Source organism: Polypterus senegalus, chromosome 2 (genome assembly GCF_016835505.1).
Source record: "Polypterus senegalus isolate Bchr_013 chromosome 2, ASM1683550v1, whole genome shotgun sequence".
In the NCBI taxonomy this organism is placed as follows: domain Eukaryota; kingdom Metazoa; phylum Chordata; class Cladistia; order Polypteriformes; family Polypteridae; genus Polypterus; species Polypterus senegalus.
In genome coordinates, this window is record NC_053155.1 from 161033090 (window position 1) to 161055295 (window position 22206).

The following is a 22206-nucleotide window of genomic DNA, read 5'->3' on the forward strand; positions in this document are numbered from 1 at the left end:
CAATACCATTTCAGCTACACTTTGCTTTTAAATTCTGTGTCTAGTTAATCTTCAGAGTACAAAAGCATCATCACTTTATATTATATAGTGTGCAACATTCTTTCTTTGTGAAAGACTTCATCATTCCAGAGAACAGATGATAATGAACAAAAAGGAACTGTGATGTATAAGTAAGTTAATAGTTTCACAGTAAAATATGGTTGCTGATATTTTTATATTTTGCACTTACTGGACGTGGGAATAAGAAGGATGTGTGTTCATGAACATGTAATCTATGTCTATCTGCAGACAGGATGGAATAATAAGTTATTAAACACATTTCCTGCTTACTACTTCATAATAACCATTAAAAAATGAACAAACATCACAAGCCCATGAAGACTGCACTGGGGTTTTTTAGATGCTGATTTTACCCTACTAATGCTAATAGCTGCCTTAAGCACAGAGATACGAAAGCAGTGTTTGCTCTTGTCTGATTTTTCTGTATTATGAAATGTTATGATAGTGAGTTAGGTGTGATTTATATGTAGACTGTAACATTATATAGAGTAAAATCTCGAAAGAAAGAGTGTCAATGTTTGGTATTCAACCTAATTAAACATGACCGCTTCTAAACAGATTCTGCTTCTTAAAGTTGTACAGATTGTAACGATAATTAAAGGGAACAGTTTTTTAAATTCTTAGTGTAACAATCAGAGTGAAATTATTTGCCACCTTGGTTTTTGAGGTACACCATTACCCACATTTAAAGAAATTCCAGAAAAGTAAATCTGGAGTGGTCTGGTTTGTAAATGTGTGAGGATTTACTAAAACAAACTTTAGACAACACTGTCCAAATGAAGCAAGTTTAGGACAGTTATCAAATTGCTGCAAGAATAACTTGACTACAAAAGGGGCTTGCTAATTGCAAAGTTACAAAGCTCTAGGAAAACATTGGCGTCTCTCACCTCATTAGAAATTGTTGGTCTCAGTTTGATTACTAATTTAGAGTTAAACCTCATTGAGCTGTATTGGTCTCTGTGCAGCACAACATGTTATGTTCTTACTTTGGAAGTCTTTAGATGTTAGCCAAGACATCCCAAAAGACATGGTAGCTTCATAGCAAAATTTTTTTTTTAAATAGGTAAGAAAACTCCTCATACTCTTGGTCATAACAGGAACAGTCTAATTTATGCCTACTAAACTTTAAAAATAATATCAGTGACATACAAATTTATATTTCTTCACATCAGAGAGACCGTATTGACTGAAAACATATTTATTATGTATACTGTTTGTGTGTGTGAATGTTATATATAGTAAGCTCTATAGACAGTAATATTAAATAAAAACAAGCTAATGGTTTAGAGACAGATAATATTGTCATACTTCCGCTATGAATAAAATCCTCTATTTACCATGTTCTAGTTTTTTTTATTTTTTATTTTATTGATTTTATTGAAATCACACAACATTCCATACAAATAGATCAATTTTACAAGAATAGGATTAAAAACAAATCAACTCCCACCCCTGAGAAAGAGAGCATGGCAGCAAAATAAAACTTAAACCTAGTAAAAAACAAGTAAATAAATTAATTAATAAGTGAATATAGATAAATGGAGAAGAAAAAGAAATGGGGAGAGAATCTGCTTCCTCAGTGCTTTAAAAGCTTATTCTAAAATGTTATTGATTAGATCCTACCAGGTTTAGTAGTGTAGTAAAGGCAATCACAGTTTGTTTGTCCTTCTCCACTTTAAACCTATCTGGAAGAACACCAAACACAGCTGTTAACGGGTTAGGAGGGATTGTGACACCAAGGCTGTCTAAAAGGCATTTAAAAATTTTGGTCCAGAATGATGTTAATTTGGTGCAGGCCCAAAAAAATTGACCCTGTGAGGCCTGAACTTGATTGCAGTGTTTGTAGGTTGGATCTTGCCTTGGAAACATTTTGGACAATTTTAAACGAGACAGATGTGCTCGATATATAATTTTGAGTTGAATAATTGTATGCTTTGCGCATATGGAGCTCCAGTGAATTCTCTGCATTGCTACCTTCCATTCCTTTTCTGATATGTTGAGGGAGAGATCCTTTTCCCACTGCCCTCTTGGATCTTTGAAAGGGAGGGACTGTAAAATGGTTTTATTTATTGCAGAAATGTTGTCTAAGTCCTTGAAACCAAGCAATATTTTTTCCAGCATAGAGGGAGGGGGTGAGGGAAAAATGGGCAGGTTCTGTTTAATAAAGTTTCTAATTTGAAGACAGTGAAAGAAATGTGTTGCTGGAAAATTAAACTTGGAATGTAATTGTTCGTAAGATGCAAAGACGTTGTCTATGTACAGATCTCTGAGTGATTTAATCCCAAATGTTTTCCAGACATTAAAAACTGTATATGTTTCCGAGGGTTGAAAAAGGTGGTGCCACCGATAAGAGATTCTCTATCTTAAAATACTTCCTACATTGGTTCCAAATTCTGAGTGAGTGAAGCACAATTGGGTTATTAGTATATTGGCGATAACTTGCATTAATTGGGGCACAAAGCAAGGAATATAAAGAAGTACTGCAGGATTTTATTTCTCTTGCTGACCAAGCCTGTGTATGTTCACCTATTTGTGTCCATGTCCAGGTTTTTATAGTTTATATGTTTGCTGCCCAGAAGTAAAATTTGAAAGTGAGCTAGAGTCATGCCAACTTCTACCTTTGGCCTTTGTAGGGTCGCTCTTTGGATACGTGGATGTTTTGAATTCCAAATAAATTAAGTTGTGGTTGAGTCTAATTTCTTAAAAAAATATCTATTGATGTATCTTGGGATGTTTTAAAATAAAAAGTGAAGCTTATGGAGGATATTTATCTTAATAATGTTAATTCTTCCAGCTAAAGTGAGATGGAGGGTTGACCATCTATGCAAGTCTTGTTTAATTTTTTCCATACAGACAGCAACATTTTGCTGATAAAGAGCTTTATGTTTACTTGTGATGTTTAGCCCTAGATATTTAAACTGATCTGCAATGATAAAAGGGAAGGTGTCCAATCTAATATTGTGTGTTTGAGAATTCACTGGAAAGAGCACACATTTAGTCAAATTAATTCTGAGACCAGAAATCTTTTGAAATTCTGTTAGTGCTGTTAGGGCTGCAGGCACAGTATTTTGTGGGTCTGATATACAGTACCATATCATCTGCATATAGAGAAATCTGCTGTTCAAGTCCTTCTCTGATAATCCTCTTATCTCATAATCAATTCGACAGTGAACTGCCAGTGGCTCAATGGTGATTGCAAAAAGTAGTGGAGACAAGGGGCATCCTTGTCTGGTACCACATTCTAGTTAAAAGTAGTCTGAATTAATGTTGTTTATACAAACTGAAGTTTCTGGATTGGTATACAGTAGGTTGATCCATGTACAAATGTTTGGGCCAAACCCAAATTTCTCCAATGTAGTGAAAAGGTAATTCCATATCAAATGCTTTTTCTGCATCCAAGGATAGTAAAATCTCCTGGATGTTTGACTTTGTGGGTGAATATATTACATTAAACCGACGTGGAAAATTGAACGCTAAGTGTCAGCCTTTAATAAATCCAGTTTGATCTTGTGATATTACCAAAGGCAGCACTTTCTCCATCCTTCTATCTAGGACTTTGGAGATTATCTTAACATCATTATTCAGAAGTGAAATTGGTTTGGCGAAAAGTATGAGGTAGAATTTTATTGTTTCTAGCGTCCATAAATGTTGCTAATAGGAGGGGAACTAGCTGAGTGGAGAACCTCTTATAAAATTCGATAGGGTAGATGTCGGGGACTGCTGCTTTCCCACTCTGGAGTGACTTTATAGCATCTAATAATTTTGATAGTGCCAATAGTTTATCCAATTCATCTGCACTAAGAGTATCTATTTATGGTATCTCTAATGCATCCAGAAATGCATTAGATTGTGTCTTGTCTTCTTTAAACTCAGTAGAATATAAGGATTTATAGTAGTCTCTAAATATGTGCATTATATTTTTATGGTCAATGATTTTGTCTCTGTGTTGGTGATTGCTGGGATTGCATTGTGAACTTCTTGCTTGTGGATTTGTTGAGCTAAGAGCTTATTAGCTTTCTCTCCATGTTCATAGTAATGATGTCTTGATTTATAAATAACTTGTTCAGTTTCTTTTAGTTGTTAAGAGGTTGAGTTCTGAATACAGGGCCTGCCTTTTCCTATGAAGAGCCTCACTTGGACACCTGGCATGTTCTTGATCTATTCTAGTAATTTCGCTGGTTAGCTTTGATACCTGCTTGCTTTCCAATTTATTTCTGTGGGAAAGATATGAGATAATCTATCCTCTTAAGGGTTAAGATGCCATCTGGGAGATGAGTATGTGGGGCCTAATGATTTAAGCTCCAAGATCAGAGGGGCATGGTCAGAAATAACAATAGCGTCGTACTTGAAGGATTTAATCATAGGCAATAAATGGTTATCTACAAAGAGATAATCAATTCTTGAGTAGCAATGATGCACTGGGGAGTAGAAGAAATATGCTCTTGAGTTTGGGTTTAGAAATCTCCAGGGGTCTGATAAGTTGTGGTCGGTTACAAACTGTGTAATTGTCTTTGCAGTGTTAGATGTCATCTCCCCTGTGACAGGAGACCTATCTAGGTCTGGATTTAAAACACAATTAAAATCCCCAGCCATTATAATTTTATGAGTGTTCACATTGGTCATGGATGCAAATACATTTTGGATGAAGTCCCTATCATCCACATTGGGTACATAAACATTTATCAAAATCACTTTACAATTAAATAAATTACCCATGACAATCATGTATCTCCCTTCAGGATCAGATATAAAATCTGATACTACAAATGAGACTGTTCTATGGATAAGAATTCCCACACCTCTAGTTTTTTTTTTGTAAAGCTGGAATGGAACATTTGGCCAGTCCAGTCTTTTTTGCAGCCAGAACTGATCCTTGCTTAATAAATGGGTCTCCTTTAAAAATACTATTTTAGCGTTTAGACCTGTTAGGTGTGAGAATACTTTCTTTCTTTTTAATTTGTGATTCAGGCCTTTAACATTCCAGCTTATAAAGTTAACTGTCCTGTCTTGGAGACATTGATTCGGAATTTTTGATGTCATTTTGTAGTCTTAACTGAAAGTGAGACAGCTTTGACCTTAATTTTGAATTTTCCCAGGGGTTATTACCATGCAGTCTATTGTTATGTTGGTAATTAGAATTATAAGGATTAAAAGGATAGATTAGAGATAGTTTGCTGTCTTTCTCTCCCACCCCCCAATCTCCCCACCCCACCAATAATTTGCCTCCCCACATGAGGCTGGACCCCAAAACAAAGTCCCGGTCCTCTGACATACCTAGAGGCTATTGTTATCCACTTTCAGTTTGGCAGGATACAAGAGGCTGTATGTGATACTAGCTTTTGGTAAGCGCTGTTTAATATTATAAAAAGAGGCACGTTTAACAGCTGTTGAGGGTGAAAAATCAGGGAAAATACGAATTAGGTTATTTTCAAATATAGTCTCTTGTTTCTGTCTGAGAAGTGACATTACATTTAATTTAGATTGTAACTTCTCAAAGTACACAACAAAAGAAGGTTTAGATGTGTTCGATCCCCGTATGCGATAAGCTGCTGCTATTTCGATGTCTGATTTAAAGTCCTCTCCAATTATTTTGAAGAACAGTTCAGCTACGAATTTCACTGGGTTTGGACTTTTACGATCCTCAGTTTGACCTTCGATTCTAATATTCCTTCTGCATTCTTCTTCCAGAGCAGCAAGTCTGTGTTCTATTTTTTTAATTCGCAGCTGTTGCTTTTCAATCAGTGGCGGATGCTAAATTTTCTGCTGTTTCAATTCGAGTCGTTAATGTCTGCTTAACGTATTCCAGCTGATCGGCAAGTGTTCTCAATTTAGACACATTTTCCTGAATGTGCTCCTCAATTTTTTCCAGCATACCTTTAAAGGCTGCCTCAAAGCAATTATATACGCATTTCTCAGAGTCTTTATTATCATGCCACAGCTTCTCACTTGTCTTGAGCATACCATTTATTGCTTTCTTTATTTCTTTTTTTTATCTCTTGCTTGAGCTCAACGATCATTACTTTCAGTTCGGACAGATCATTTCTGTTTTTGTGCACCATAGATGAAGCAGCGAGCTCTATTATAGCCGATGTTCCCAGCTCGCAAGAAGTAGATAAATGTGCGGACTGCAAGGCTTTTTCCAGTTTCAAGTGATATTCTGGAATCGGCAAGCTATCATGACCTGCATCACTTGCACACTCGCTCCCATTTTCGCTCTCAACTGGAGATGATGCAGAGAACTGTGGTCCCGAGAAGTCTGGGCTTTCGCCTGTCTGTTCCAGGTCAGTCTCTGAAAGGCCGTACCTTGAACTTGGACTTGCCTGTCTAGGCTTGGATGTAGCTTTAGGTTTCTTTTCTGTTTCTTTCTGAGCCCCTTTCTTACCGGTCATGTTTATATATGCTTGCATATACTATAATAGAACCCTCGGGTTGGGTAAATACAGGATACCTCGGGATAATAAGAAATAATAGAAAAAAATAACACCACTGCTAACGGAGCTCCGCTTCAGACGTCCATCTCCCGCAACAGACAAGACCATGTTCTAGTTTGAATGCCTTCGATTAGCTAAAAATAATTGCTCTATACAGCCCTTTAGTATGCCATTTTTCAACAAATGTAAAATGTTATGCTAAACAAAAAGATCCCTTACTTTTTCTAATATCATCAGGATTGTGTTTAGTATAGAAAGGTGCTATATAAAACGGAGAGTTCATGTGGTAATATTGAGCATTCATTTGCTTTGTTTTTTTTCTTTTTCCTTTGGTCTACAGGTACAGATGTTGTAATTGTAAAAACTGGCAGACGAATATGTGGCACTGGAGGCTGCTTGGCAAATGCCCCTCTACACCAGAATAAGAGCTACTTTGAGTTTAAAATTCAGTCTACAGGTTGGTAATACTAAGTTTTCGTTTTTGTAACTCTAATGTGAAGTAAAGGTAAACCTTTGACACATAAGGACTTTTGTCACTGCCATCTGCTATTCCCATCTTTTTAGTCTGCGGGATGTCATAACATGTAGTAGCATTATTTTGTTACTACAGTGAGATGAAGCCAAATTTGTACTTGTTTCCAAACTGTTCACAACCAGACCCTAGTTACATGATTTTGTTTTATGTGTTAATTTAAAGCTACTTTAGTACATTGTCTCAAATGTGGGCAATTTGTTTGTTTTTTTTTTTTGTTTTTTTTGATAAAAGTGAAGGCTGACTGTAGTGGATTCCCATTTCAATTCCATTGTTTTCCTGTATTATGCATTACAGCATCTGAAAATGAATACATTACCTCACCTAGTCAGCTAATCGGATATTGGTTTACATAGCACAGTGTGTCAGGTAGAGGTCAGAGGCGTTATAATGAAGCTGTGCAACAAAGTTGAATCTGGAGCATTTTGTGCACTTTTGGTCTCCATATTACAAGCCACTCTAGTGAAATACTAGAAATGCAGACTATGTGACACACTCTGAAAAATTAAACTTATTTCTCTTAGGTGTCTGGGGAGTGGGAGTAGCCACACAGAAAGCTAATTTAAATCACATTCCTCTTGGACGGGACATTCACAGCTTAGTTCTGCGACATGATGGTTCTATTTATCACAATAATGAGGAGAAAAACCGCTTACCTGCAAACAGTATTCCCCAGGAAGGAGACATAGTGGTGAGTCTTTTTCCCCCTATCTTAACTGAATGTATGAAGGATGTTCATGTATTATATTTGCAGAGATGTTTAAATTTTTTTGATTTCTATGGGTTTTTTTTAGCCTCTCACAGTTTTATAAATGTGTAACCCTTCCATAGATGTAGTGCACTTAACTGTATGAAGAATAATTTAATCCAGATATTTTTCATGCATGTTAAATGAGATGACTAATTGTGTAATTTCTTCTTTTAATATGTGGGTTTACAATCTCACAAAAGTGTCTGTTTATATTATTTTGCTATTCATGTTATTTCACAATTTCATTTGATCTCGCATCATACCATTCAAACTCCAAATTTTTACTGAAGGTACATCTTATTTTAATTACAGTACCAATATTAACAAATGGATACAAGCAAGTCTGCCCTGGGAATTGAAATGGAGTTGACACTAAGCATTGTTTATCTGTGTCCATAATGGTAAACGTATTGCTTCAGTGCCAGATATTTGCAAACGTGCACTGTACAAGCTTATTTTTAGGTGTCACACTGGTGTTTATTAAATGCAATGGCCCTAATAAAGAGTTCTCCCAATTGGAAGTTATTGTGCGATTTTCCTTACTATTCCACAGAAATGTGTTATGAATAAATGAAAAGAATGAAGTGAGCATCTAGGATGCTTACATGTCATTTTTGTATTTTAATTGCTGCTTTCATCCTTTTACTAGAAAAGGGGTAGACATATAATACTTTCCATTACCTCTTCTTCTTATTCCTCTTCCATAGCTCCTCCCATTTTTATATGGGGTGGCTATTTTTTGCCTAGACTTCTCCTGTTCGGAGAAAAATTGAAATGACATGCTGTTTGCTCTGCAGCTGAACAAGCAGGTGTGCCTCGGTATTTGAGGAGCACTATAAAGATAAATCTGTCATCTACTTTGAATAATGTGTTTTAAAAAATACAACTAATCTGTCCACTACAAGCTGCTAATGTAACACTAGTGTCACAGACTACTGGATTCTGAAGTGCTTTGTTGTAATGTTTCTGATTTTACTTAAAACTGCAGGTTGTGTGCAAGTTGTGAGTGCGAAAGAATTGTAAATAAATATTGACAGACCGTTGTCATGATGCTGCAAACTAGAGACATTTTCTTTCATGAAAAAAGTTTGTTTTAAGTTTTGTGATAGTTAAAATCAACAGAGACTCTGTGGAAATGCTCAGCATCAACAAAGAAATGCATGAGGTACTGACTGACTATATAGTATGTTATGGTCCTGGTTGGTTAGAGCATAGTCAAAAATAAATAGAATTGTTTGTAGTGTAGTATATGAAACTATGAGGAGCATCTATTACAGTCGCTTCATCAAAGTACATTTAATTCAGTTGAGAAATTGTTCTACAGAGATCAGGTAAATTTATTCTGTTGATAAAATTTAATTCACTTAAAATGGAATACTGGATTTTAATAGGATCAGCTTTGGGGAATTTGCTATATTATATCTAATATCATTAATTTTGTGTTTTAAAAGATATACCAAAAGCCTCACAAATTTCACTGGTAGTTTTTGGAGGCATTCCATTGAGTGACCTGAGTTTAGCAAGCAATCAATAGTAGAGAGTAAAATTCTTGGATTACCAGCATTATTATTTATAATTTTAGAGAAGTAAAACTAGTACAAACGAACTATGTTATTTTAGCCATTAATATTTCATAGTGAGCTATCAAGTTTTTCTTCATTTACGATCAGCTCTCTAGCATTTTTTCTTTAAATCAGACACTCTTTGGGTCTACCATGGTATAATAATGCTGGATGATTTTTAATCTTTTCAGAAGTGACTGTGTCAGCAGCAGCTCTTACTTTTGCACTAGAATTTGTCACCTTACTATTTACATTTATTATCACTGTTGTAATAAGCACTACAAATAAACTGGTTGTTTAGAATGTTAGCAAACATTGAAGCTGCAAATGTATCAAAATAGCATTTTTTTAGCAATACTCATTAGTTGTAGCAATCAGTATTTGTACATTAAATAATGTGAAACAATAGTGTAATAAACTGATATGCACAATCTGCCTCACATCAACTTTGAATCTTTGAGTAATCACTAAATCCAGCGTGAGTTCCCCAAGTGAGTGGGCTGGCTAATGTGCTGGCTCAGATCAAAAGAGTGCAGGAGGCTAACAAATTCTTTTGCTTTTGGGTCACACTGGCTGTCGATATGAAAATTAAAGCCTCCAACACTTAAGAACCTGTCTTAGTTAGTTATTATAATTGACACTTAGTCTGAGAATTTCTCAGTAAAAGACACATTATATATAGGCTGTCTATGCATGGACAGTACTAGAGACTGAGAAACTCCTAGAATAAAAACTACAAGATGCTCAAAAGACGTGAACATACCAAAGTCAACATCTTTACATCTTAATGGTAGGAAGTAAACACTTGCAAATTGTGCAAATTTAATTAATACAGCCACACCATCGAAGGTGAGCCACGTTTCACTTAATGTAAGAAAGTTGATTTTCCAATCACTAATAAGATCATTGATGTAAAACATCTTGTTGGTTAATGTATTTAATAAGGTCATATTTAAGGTCTCGGAAGAATAGTGCTGAATTGGCAGAGTGTTACAGCTGTTCAAAATGGAAATGTCGTTGTGTCAATGCTGCTTTGTGCAGATTTTTTATTTAATGTATAATCTGTTATAGTTTTAATACTGTGCACATCTACAGGTGAAATAGTAATTAAATTATATGCATTTATGCTGCATTGTCTGGGTTTTTTTTTTTTTAAACTTAGGCTGAGGTTGGTTATTATAGTGCTAATGCAGTGCACATTTGCGGAAGAGCTCAATACAGAGTTATCCTATCCTAGCAAGGCATTATGGAAAGAATTTGGATTAGAATTACATAGGCAGGAGAGACAAATTACCTTACAGATGTTTTCTGAGAGGACCCAGACAGCAAATCTATTAGGATGGACACCATCTCGACTGAAGAAACAGGGCCTCTCCCAGAAGAAATCACAGTTGTCCATAAACCTGGTTTTGTCCCTCACTGAAGCCTTTCAACCAGTTGTTTAATTCCAGCAGATGACTGTAGTATTCATCTGATCTTCTAGCCAGAGGTAAGGGACCTGAAATGAAGATTCTTGCAGCCAGGGTCCTCTGCTGCATGGCATTATTAATTGCTTCAAAATCTGTTTTGAGATCCTCCGACTGTCAGTATTGCACATCGTTTACTCCGGCATATATTACGATGGTCCCCCTTACCCTGTCCTTGTGCCTCTTGAAGACTGCATATTATCTTATACACAAGCACCGGGAAAACAAGAAACAAAAAATTTCTGTTTAGGGCAAGAAATACTGAAGTTTCATACTAAAACTCACTTGCTTCTGAAATATGAGCGGCATGGTGAGGACTCGAAGTTGCTGAATATTGATGAGCTGTGATGATTTCAGCTGCCAAGGAAGACTCCGTTCCTTCAGTTCTTCAGGTGTATCCATCTAGTCAGGAGTTGCTTAGGGCCCAGAGTTCTTCAACAATGCGCTGCATCTCGCTGCCGGCCATTGTCCACTTATGCTTCCGCTTTGTGTCCTAGGAAAGAAAAGCAGTCCACACTGTTATGACATGATTATCTCTTTATCAGTGTACATTAGGGTAATGGACATCTCTAAATTAACCAAGTATGAGTGTGAATGTTTCTTGAGCCTGATTGGTCACTTTGGGTTCATTTATGCTTTGCATCCAGTGCTACCAACATATGGTATGAATTCATAAGAAACTGCAATAGACAAAGCATTTTCAGAAAAAAGAATAAATGGAGGGCTTTTTATTTTTCTCATTTACCATATTTAGTACTAAAAAAGACATTTTGAAAATGTAAACAATTTCCAAAACTACCTGAATTATCCAAATTTTTTTTTTTCTTAGTCACACTGCCAATCTCATTTTCTGCGCAAAACCTGAAATCTAGGATTGCATATGCTTAGTAACCTAGCTTTGATTACCACATCCACATCAGATCCCCTTTTAGTAACTACTGTACATTATGTAGTTTTTTCTTTTCTGTAAGTTGCATTTTACTAGTATAAAAGAGTATTACCTTGTTGTGTGTTTATATTGCCTTTTCTCATTGCTGTTTGTATCCCCTTATTTAATTTATGCTTCTAGCAAAGAGAGCTCTTTATTAAAGAGAGCAAACTTAAGTGAGAAATTTAGCATACTTGTTACATACTGCATATTTTTGGAATTAAATATGGGGATAAGCTGTAATTTTAGTCTCCCTTTTTCTTTCCTAGGGTGTCACATATGATCATGTGGAATTAAATGTATATTTAAATGGAAAAAATATGCATTGTCCTGCATCAGGAATTAGAGGGACAGTATACCCTGTTGTGTATGGTAAGTCTAATGGATAGTTCTGGTGTCACTTGTTTCTGACAGGTATTGTCCACTGACTAATTTTCCATGGGAAGAATTGTTTAAAGACAAAGACTAACTGATAAATCTATGTCATTTATATTAATAAGGGCCTCTAACAAATGTATTTTAGAAAGTATGTTACATATTAAATGTACTTTTTTTCCTCCTTCTCTACTATTTCAGATTTGTCAATCAAAAGTATTCAATAGGAACATTACAAATAAAAAATGACATTAACCAGTGCATTTATGTCATTTACTCATTATTCATTATGTGTACAACATTATGAACTTTCATTATAACATTCATTGTAGTTCAACAATTAATTAATGGACTCATATTTCTAGGCCCCCTTTATGTTGATCAGTTTTAAACCACTTTGTTATTCTGTCCATTTAATCAAATATGCATCTCTGTGTGTACTCATTATATTCTTATTAATTTATAAACTTTGTGTTTTGTAAAATTATCATACAATAACAAACTGACTTGCTTGAATCTTCTTTTGCTGGCATTGGAAACCCTGTTTTTACCACAAGTAATGGCTTGAAAATTTGGCAGCACTCTTTTTTCATGATTAAAAAAAATCTAGTTTTTCTGGCTGGGTTGCAATTAATGTAAAGTTAGCATATTCTGTCAGACTTTTCAAAAGCATACCTTTTACCCTTCATTACCTAATATGTTTGTGACTGTGCCCTTTGATGCACTGTCACTCCAGTCAGAGCTGACTTCTTATATTCATTCACAAAGTCACACTAATTAAAATCCAGATGGTTTTGAGGCACCAGTTGACCTTACATGGTGTACCAAGACATTAGTATGTAGTGCAAATTCCATTTTGACAGTAAAGAGGCCACTCTGTCATCCAGATGTCCAGAAACATAATGATACTAATATGGTGTGAGCAGTAGGAGGTGTTGCAGTACCCCAAACCTCAAACACCAGCACACTGACACAAGTCCTGGGTTCACATAAATGATTTATTCTCAACAATGCCTTCACAGTGCCTCTTATACAATTTTTTTTTTCCGGTCTCCTCCATACCTCCAGGCGAGCTTTGTCCACTTTCCTCCCGATTCCGACTCACTCGGATGTAGCTGAGCAGTTCCTTTTATCTTGGACCAGGAAGTATTTCTTGTGCCAGGTAATAGCCTGACAGAAGTACTTCTAGGTCCATTGGAAGTCCCAAAACCCACAGAGCACAGCTCCTTGGATCACACTCTTGTTGAGCCCAGGGACCCCAACAGGGCTGATCTGTGGGTGTCCATTGGAGTGCCTGTCTCCCAGATTGCTGCCACCTAGCAGTTAGTGGCAGCATATTATTTAAATAATCTCCCTGTGCTTGCTTCAGTTGGGCTCCCAGCCAGGTAAGGGATCTGAATCCAACACAGTGGTAAGAAGGCCGTTTAAATAAATGCAGTTGTTACATACTATGGTGACTAGACATTGTGACAGTAAATACATAAACCCCAAATATGGTGTGCCAACTTTATGTGTCCTGTATATTAGATGTGAATATTTTCTCATTCAAGTCCCTCACGTAGATGCATGCGGCTTTGGGCACGTTATTGTACCATGTTAGCAGTACATCGGTACACTGTATTTATTGACCAATCACATCAGACACAAGATCTGATCACCCAGATTACTTGTGATAACAAGATAGCTTCCTTTAGCAATCTGTGAATCTTATGAAAGACTGCATGAATGAAAAGTGTAGTCCTCAAACAGAACACAATGGTGGTTTAAGTGCAAAATACAAATTACAGCCACTTTAGTACCACCAGCTAAGAAAATGAGTTTTAAAATTCTTCACTTGTAAATTACAGGACAGCTGTCAGTAACCTTGCTGACAAATTTTAGTTTAGTGTTTGGTTAGTGGTTTGAGTTTTCTGAGGTGGTGCCATTTCCTTTTGTTCTTGTTTTCAGTACACTAATAATGTAGCCTCTATGATTCAAGTGGTGGTGTAGTGCTGTCTAGTTCTTGTGATGGTCAGTTCCATGCTCCCTCTTCCATTTTGATATTTTGTCTTTTTGCCTGTATGACCAAAAAAGAAGCATAATGTAGCTGGTAAAAGGAAAAAGCATTTAAAGTGTTTAAGCAATCATGAACAAATTTTTTATTGGTTCAGTGCAAAGTGTTCCTGGCTTATCTGTCCCTTTAAGCACTTGTGTGTACAGAGAATCCTGTTTTTGTGAAGATCTTTGTTTTATGAGTGTCACATTTGTTTGGATTTTCAGATGTATTTTATGCAGCAGTACACTATTTATTATATATATATATTAATGTTGTTTTTTAACTTGTATCAGTAGCACATATAATTTTTAGCTTGTGTTAATTCACATGCCCCGCACCATTTTCCTCACCATTGTGCTACCACTACAATTGACAACAAGGTAAGATGGATCCTTGGATTTATGCTGTTTGTGCCAAATTTTGACCCTACTGTTTGAATGTCTGTGCAGAAATAGAGAATCAATCACATGACCATTATACATAAATCTTTCTGCTTTGACCTTTGATCTTCCGCGGCTATAGGCTAGGTGCTTAGTTGTACGTTGAGGGTGATCAGATGTACAAGTTAGAATTCAGCTGAACTCTCTATAGGGTGGTCCAGATCTAATTATGCAGTTGTCGCTATGCTATAACTTAAGTTTATTACATAAAAAATCACCCAAAAAATCCAGGACTATCGAGAAGTGTGCGAACTGACGACATGAAGAATCAACTTCGCGCCGAACTGGAATTGTCCCTGCATAAATCAAAGTCATCCAGACGATCTGGATCTGCACAGTTAGATCTGGACCACCCTGTACATGTGATGTTCAACTTGAATGTGAAATGACCTTCAACATACCGCTGTTGTTAAAAAGCTGTAGATTAAGGTTTTGTGGTCTGTCTTTTAGCTTGAACAAGTATGACCATTTGCTCCCAACATCTCTTGCTGTCAAGGTGTTTTTGTCTGCATATCTGCCAGATGTTTCTGAGGTGCTAGAACCATCAAATCTGGCATGAACAATTGTAATAAATATTTATTCTACAAGGTCCCTTCGGCAAAGGTGTCTGTCAAATAAACAATAGTAACAGAAGCAAGGTAGTAACATGATTTTGTGGTAGGCTACTCCATTTCTTCTAGTGAATTCATACTCAGTCTGAAGTATTTTCACTTTCTACGTTGTTGGTGTTGTAAGTTTTCAATGAATAATAAAAACACTTTTCAAACTAGGCAGGGAGAAAACAAATAAAAATATCAGCTAAGAGTTTTCTACCTTCAGTATTTTTATTGCCCTCCACATAGACGTGACAGTTGAAACAACATTTTGTATTGTTTTGTGCAGTGCTTCCCAACCTCTCCCAAACCATGGCACCTTTAGTGAATTTCACTCTGATATGCAACTACTCAAATTAACAATTTAATCTTAACTCATCAGTTGAGTAGAATGAGATTCCTATTTTTATAAGGTGTACCAACTACACATTTTTGCATTTACGAAAGTAACAAAAATAAATTGCCAGTAAACCAGTCTCAAATGAAAAACTTGAACACAACACAAACATGAAAAGTGCAATAAGTCACAAGGCACAAAGCAGACTATACCGTCATAATTAATGCGAAGGCTGACTTCAAAGAGAATTTAAATGTTTGTCAATACAAGCTCGAACTGCAGTTGACAAACACACTCGTAAGTCATTTTCAACTGACAATAAACATCCTCTGTGTTTTTTCTTCAGTAGCGTCAATGCCGAAAATGCCTTTTCACTCAGATAAGTGGTGCAGAATGGAATAAGTATGCCGACAGCCTTAGCTCCTAACACAGGGCGTTTCTTTTCAACCATAATCCAAAACTCTGTTAAATTCATGTCCTTAAACTTCAGCTGTAATGTTCGGTCACTCGCAATGTCAAGTAGCTGTTCTTTCTCTGTCTTCTGTAAGTTAGACAAGTCCAACTGCTGATGGAATGGGTTCCTTATCCAGTCATTGCCAGGGATGTCTAAACTTGGAAAGTAATGTTACAAATTGTCTCCCAACTGTGACAAATGCTTAACAATGACATCATGCAACACAACGGCTCCAGGATCAGCCTGTAGTGCTCGAGGAAACATGCACATTAAATGGGTTGTTTCTATTTCACTTCTCCACATCAGAAATTTACAACGGAAAGCTTGCAGCTTGTCTGTAACAGACAGTATGTTCAAATCATTGCCCGGCATGCCCGAATTCAATGCATTCAATACTTCAAAAATGTCAACGAGATATGCAAGTTTGCTGCACCATGTTGGATCAGCCAACAGTGTTACAAACTCATTGTTTGCTTGTTCATTAAGAAATAACTGGTGGAGTTCATCTCTCAGTTCATACACCCGTGACAGAACTTTACCTCTTGACAGCCATCTGACTTCTGTATGCATTAGCAGAGTGTAATGTTCTGATCCCATGTCTTTGCACAGTTTCTCAAACAGTCTGCACTTGACTGGAAGGATTTTGATGAAGTTAACAATGTTAACGACCTGATCTAAAACTGACTGCTGTTCAGTTCCCAACATCTTGCTCACAAGTGCTTCTCTATGTATGAAGCAATGGGTGGTGATTATGTTCGGATTTTCACGCTTAGCAAATGCCGTGAAACCACTCATTTTGCCAGTCATAGAAGGAGCACCATCTGTGCAAATAGCAACACACCATTCCCACAACAAATCATTCTCACTGAAAAACGTGCAAACATGTTTATATACATCTTCTCCCTTTGTTTCAATAAGTTCCTTGCAAAACAGAAACTGTTCCAACATTTCTGTGCCGTTCGAAAACATTACAAAGGCCAGCAGCTGGGATTTTCCACTAACATCTGTACGATCTGCAGAGCAAATCATTTACAGGTCTGAATTAAAACACACACGTTATTGTTGATGTCGGATGACATGGCTTCTGTCCTCCTAGAAACGGTGTTGTTTGACGATGGCATTTTGGATATGACTTTTTCTGCATCGTCACCAAGCATCGTTTTCACCATTATCTTGCATGCTGGCATAATCAAAGATTCGACTATGGTGTGTGGTTTCATTGCCAAGGCAACCAGTTCTGCGACTTCAAAACTAGCCAACTGGGCTTTGTCTGACACCGACACAGTTTTCATAAACAGCTGTGCTTGCTTCTGCTGGCTGTCCATTAAACGCCTAAAATATGCCGAGTTCTTGTTATTTGCATTCTGATGCTTGGTTTGAAAGTGACGTTGCAATTTGCTTGGAACCATGGCTTCATTTGCAAGGATATCACCGTACAACAAACATTGCGGGTGCTGAATACCTTTTTTGTTAACAAATGTAAACCCATAATTCAAGTAACTGTCCTGATAGTATCGTGTTTTTGTTTTTGCAACTTTACTGCTCCCCGCATTATCATTTTCATTGAGGTCGTTGATGCTGCTGTAGTTTTTATGTTTACGACTTTTACTACAGTCTGCCATTTTCTGCGCAAAAAAAAAAACCAAACAGACAACAGGAAGCAACATCACTTACCCTGTGGCAGGTAAGTAAATTAGAGCTAATATTTATTAATTCGTCAGACTGCAGTTGAAGTAGGATGCACGCTGGACTGTATTAAAGCACACAGGTAGCATGACTGTAGTCTTGAGGTGTAATTGGTATTATTATTATCAGTTCAAATCAAATTTTTTTATGTTCTGACACCTGGCAATGGCACCCTTAGTCCGTGCTCATGGCATACCAGGGTGCCACAGCACACGGGTTGGGAAGCACTGGTTTAGTGACTCCGAAAAACATGAAATGTTCTAACATGAATTCTATAACTTATTAGCCATGTTGCATTTCTGTAAGACACTTCCGTTTTTCTGGGAAATTTACATGTCCAAAATGGGTGTGAGTTGTTGCCAAACATTTAGGGAGTAATATTCTTTGCTTTCCACCTTAAAAACGCTCTCTTTAGTAGTGTAAAAGTCACAGGACAAATGTTTTTTTATTTTTGTGTCCATTTCACAAAGCTGCATACAAAGTGAAGTATGGCTGTTTTGCCCATCACAAGTCATTAGATGAAGTATGTCAGGTAGTTACAGGAGTTATCAGCTTACATCACCTCTGAAGTGCATGCCAAGAGTAACTGTAGTCTAATGTCTACTTAGATAAACTTAACTTTTATGTTTTGACTTCATTTGTGTGTTTTTTTTTTTTTGTTTCTTTCAGTTGATGAAAGTGCAATTTTGGATTGTCAGTTCAGTGAATTTTATCACACGCCACCTCAAGGCTTTGAGAAGATTCTCTTTGAACAGCAGATCTTTTGAGAAGCACATCTCCCTCAGCGGCCTGCACTCTGCACTGTTACAAAAGTTTTTCTTGTGCTTCTTCTAAGCTTTTCAATGAATTGTGCAAAGCACTGTTATGTTTTGATTTATAATGTACTCTTGTGACTGTCCAGAGAGTGGTTTTGTCCAGCTACACACCATGTAGAAGAAACACTTTAATCACGTTTTTGTTTCTTTATCAGGTTTCTTAATGCAGAATATACGGTAAATTATATTTTTCATTCAAAGGAAATTCAGGTGTGGGTAAAAAGATGAAAGTTCTTAAGTGACAGCTGCTTTGGCAGCTACAGTGCAAATGAGGTGAGCAGTTCCACTTTTAAATGTGACATTCCCTTTATTCAATCAGGAAAACCCAGCTGACTTTGTGAATACCAACAGGATCATGGAGGACAAGTGTACGGTATGTGTAGGCAAAGACTGCAACACTACAGCTACTTGGACTTGGTTCTTGTTTCATGAAATTGTTTCTAGGATGTTATAATAGACTTCTGTCATTTTACAGTTTTAACACAAATTATTTGTTTATGTACATCAAAAATTCAGCTTGTACTATAATTTTATTAATGTCTGACACCGTGGAATTAAATATTGTCTGAGAAATAGTCACTCCTCTGGAACTGTCAACAGTATTGTACTTAGTTTTTTACAAATACACATTTCAGTAAGACACATCATAGGAACTCTTTGCAGAGAAGGGTAGATTTTTGTGTTCAATTTTTCCATTTACTTTTAATTTCAAAGCTTTGCATTATAAATTCTTATTTATTTAGACAATATTGAAGTCCTAAACCTTCAAGTTCTCACTTATTTGACTGCATGTCGTCACAATGCATTTAATGAGCTCTTGCCAAGCATTGCTCTGGAAGACTGCTACTCTTTTGGTGGGTAGGATTGAATTTGGTGTCCCATTTACAGTTTTAAAAAATGGCAAGTTGATTTTCTGGGTAAAAATAAAACTGATGAAGATTATCTGTTACCAGTAAAGGCACTTGACTTGAGCATTCATAGTTTTCATACTCTTTCTCTCTACATTTAGCATTCGTTTGCTCAGAGTTTGATGCACTTGCTGCTTCCTGAGAAGCTCTTCTTTTCTCCACCCTAGTGACCCGCTGCTTCTTTTCTTTCGTCTGCATCTTTTCGGGTTAAAACTGATTAAGTCAGTGTTTGTGTTGCAATTACGTAGTACGTTTTCCTTAATTTTTCACTTAAACTGGCACTTAAGTCTTCAATCTGCCTCAAGAATGATTTAAGATATGAAGAGGTAAGGGAAGTGCTAGCAAAGGTGGCAGGGAATGAGCATGGCGCCCGTATGCATGCGCCACACGGCCGCCCTGCTGACCGCTGCTGAGAGTTGATTCTACAATAAAATAAAGAGAGGAATAGAGGTCAATCATCCCTGCGAAAGCGGATAGTAGACGACACACAGTTTATGTGTACCAAATTTCAGGGCAGTAGGTTAAATGGTTTGCGAGCTACAGGTGATTTAAAATTCTGGACAGACAAATGGACAGCCACGGGAGTGTATTATATATTAAGATTTTTGTACAGTATGTTGAGCACTGGTCAGTGCTGCTGCTGCCCCTCACAGCTTCATAATTCTGGTTTCAACTCAGATAGTCCAGTTGCTGTCTTCATAAATCCTTCCCTTGTCCATCTTTTTTCTTTTGAACATGCAGATCAAGTGGGTTGGCCTGGTATAAGTATGTGGGTTGCCATCATCCTTATGGCTGGTTCCTCTCTTTCATCCAATGCTTCTGAGAAAGAATCCATATTTTTCAGCTGTTTAGTGCACTAGACCTATTCAGAATATGGATAAATTAAAACAAATCACATTGGTAACCACTAATTGTTCTAAGTACAGCATGGTGGACCACTTTATAGCTCCAAGTAGTCCATAGTCTGATTCCTTTTGCCAGTCATTCTGCCCACTCTCTGACCTGAAAGGTTTCACCAGGACATTGCTACAATGGAGAAATGATACCAGGGCAACTGGAATCCGTCAATGCTTGCTGACTACTGTTGGACACTGCAACGTGATGCACCTGACATTAAATACAAAAGAAAACCGGGAACAAAACACCTTGACCTTGCCCAGGGCAATGCTGAATTAGCATGCAGCTTTGTGGGATATTGTAATGGAAAATGGACAAGACAACACTAATATAAGAATTACGGTTATTGCATTTCTTAGTATAATAAAGTGAAAAGTCACGGTTAATATTATTCAGTATTAACCAACCAATCAATCTGTGTGGTGTGTATCATGATAGAAACATGCTGAGCTGAACTGACTAGGCCTCTTTATTCCCAAAAGTATCATCCAGACATTCTTGGGCTATGGCCAGATACGGCCACAGGTTCAGCATGCCCTGGGTCTCCATCTTGGTCTTTTCCTGGTATAACTCCAAAGGTGGGTGTGCTTTGGGCTTCTTAAGTATATGGAAAAACCATCTGCCTCTTCTTGATTCAGAAAAGTAGCTGTTCAACTCCAAGGTCTTCACTGGGTCTTGAGAGAGAAAACCCATTAGCCTTCCGCAAGAGACTTATATCCACTGTTTGTTACTGTAATCTCATTGTCTCAGTTCCTGCTTGTGACCATGGGTGGAGATGGGACTGCAGACTGACAAGTATGTTGAAAGATTTCTGGTGCATCACAGCCACTTTCTGGTTGTGCTTTTGTCTTATGGTCATCTTCACCCTCGCCACTTGAACTCCCCCACTTGGGCCATTAGCTCATGCTTTTCAAACCACTCTTTTCTTGGGGTGGACTAGGACATATAATTTAGAGGGACTAGTAGTCATCCTCAGTACATCACACTTAGCCTTGAACCATTCCAGTGTACACTGAATATCACGGTCTGATGAGACTAGGGGACAGTATCATATGCAGACATTAGAGATGCAGCCTTTAGATCCTCAAACTGGATATCATTCTAATCTTGGCTGTATCCTGATGTCCTGTCTTGGTAGAGGTGACTAGATGAGTCTTTGGTGGAGTCCAGTGACCATATCGAACAGTCTTGAAGTTAATGCCAAATGTGTGAAAGCAACTGTAGTTCTGCAAACACCAAATGGCGTGCACCCAAGGAATCCCTTCTTCTACAAAATACCATGGCTACATGGTCATAAGCCTTCACCCCCATAATATATATGAAGACTCTAGTCCCCCTCTTTGAAAACAGAGACCATCACTCCACTCCAGTCTGCTAGTCACTAAGCTCTGTTCCTTTCTTGTGTTTAACACTGAAGAATGTTAGCTAAAAATCCCTAAGCTATCCTGTGCTTTCAGGGTTTACTTGCATCTATCAAGTTTTTTTGATGATCACAGCGACTTTCGTCACAATGATGGATGCATTTCCAACCAATGTTTCTGCAACTGCCTCCTCTAAGCAGGGTCTATCCACTTGGTTTAGAAGTGCTCCTGGCTTTTCTTCGATTAAGGTCTACTATTCACCTACCCTTCCAGAGTTATCAAATAGTTTGCCAGACCTTCTTTGATAGACATTTTAAAAATCCTTAAATTCTTATAATTGAATTTACAAAATAATTACAGTAAGAAGACCATCCTTCTGCCTTTGAGCAAAGCAAAAGTAAAAACACAGTAATGGACAGATACAGAAGAGTTGGGCAGAACACCAATCATTCTTAAGACAATCCATATGTGAAGAACAAAGAGGAAGGCATATTGTTCAAGGTTTTTATTTCCTGGAATGTGCACAAACCAGTGCCCTCTTAAAAAAAGATCTCACAACTTGTGGGTTCCATTGA

At 37.1% G+C, this 22206-nt stretch overlaps 1 protein-coding gene across 1 annotated transcript in view; it reads left to right on the plus strand.

Annotated features, from left to right (window-relative positions):
* The window catches only part of LOC120523512 (SPRY domain-containing protein 7), a 43736-nt gene extending 24674 nt beyond the window's left edge, over positions 1-19062 (plus strand). Inside the window, exons 2-5 of the mRNA XM_039744894.1 lie at positions 6832-6948; positions 7548-7714; positions 12000-12102; positions 18320-19062. Of these exons, the coding sequence (XP_039600828.1) occupies positions 6832-6948; positions 7548-7714; positions 12000-12102; positions 18320-18417 (485 nt within the window). The 3' untranslated portion in view covers positions 18418-19062. The remainder of the gene's footprint in view (positions 1-6831; positions 6949-7547; positions 7715-11999; positions 12103-18319) is intronic.
* Positions 19063-22206: the final 3144 nt, after the last annotated feature.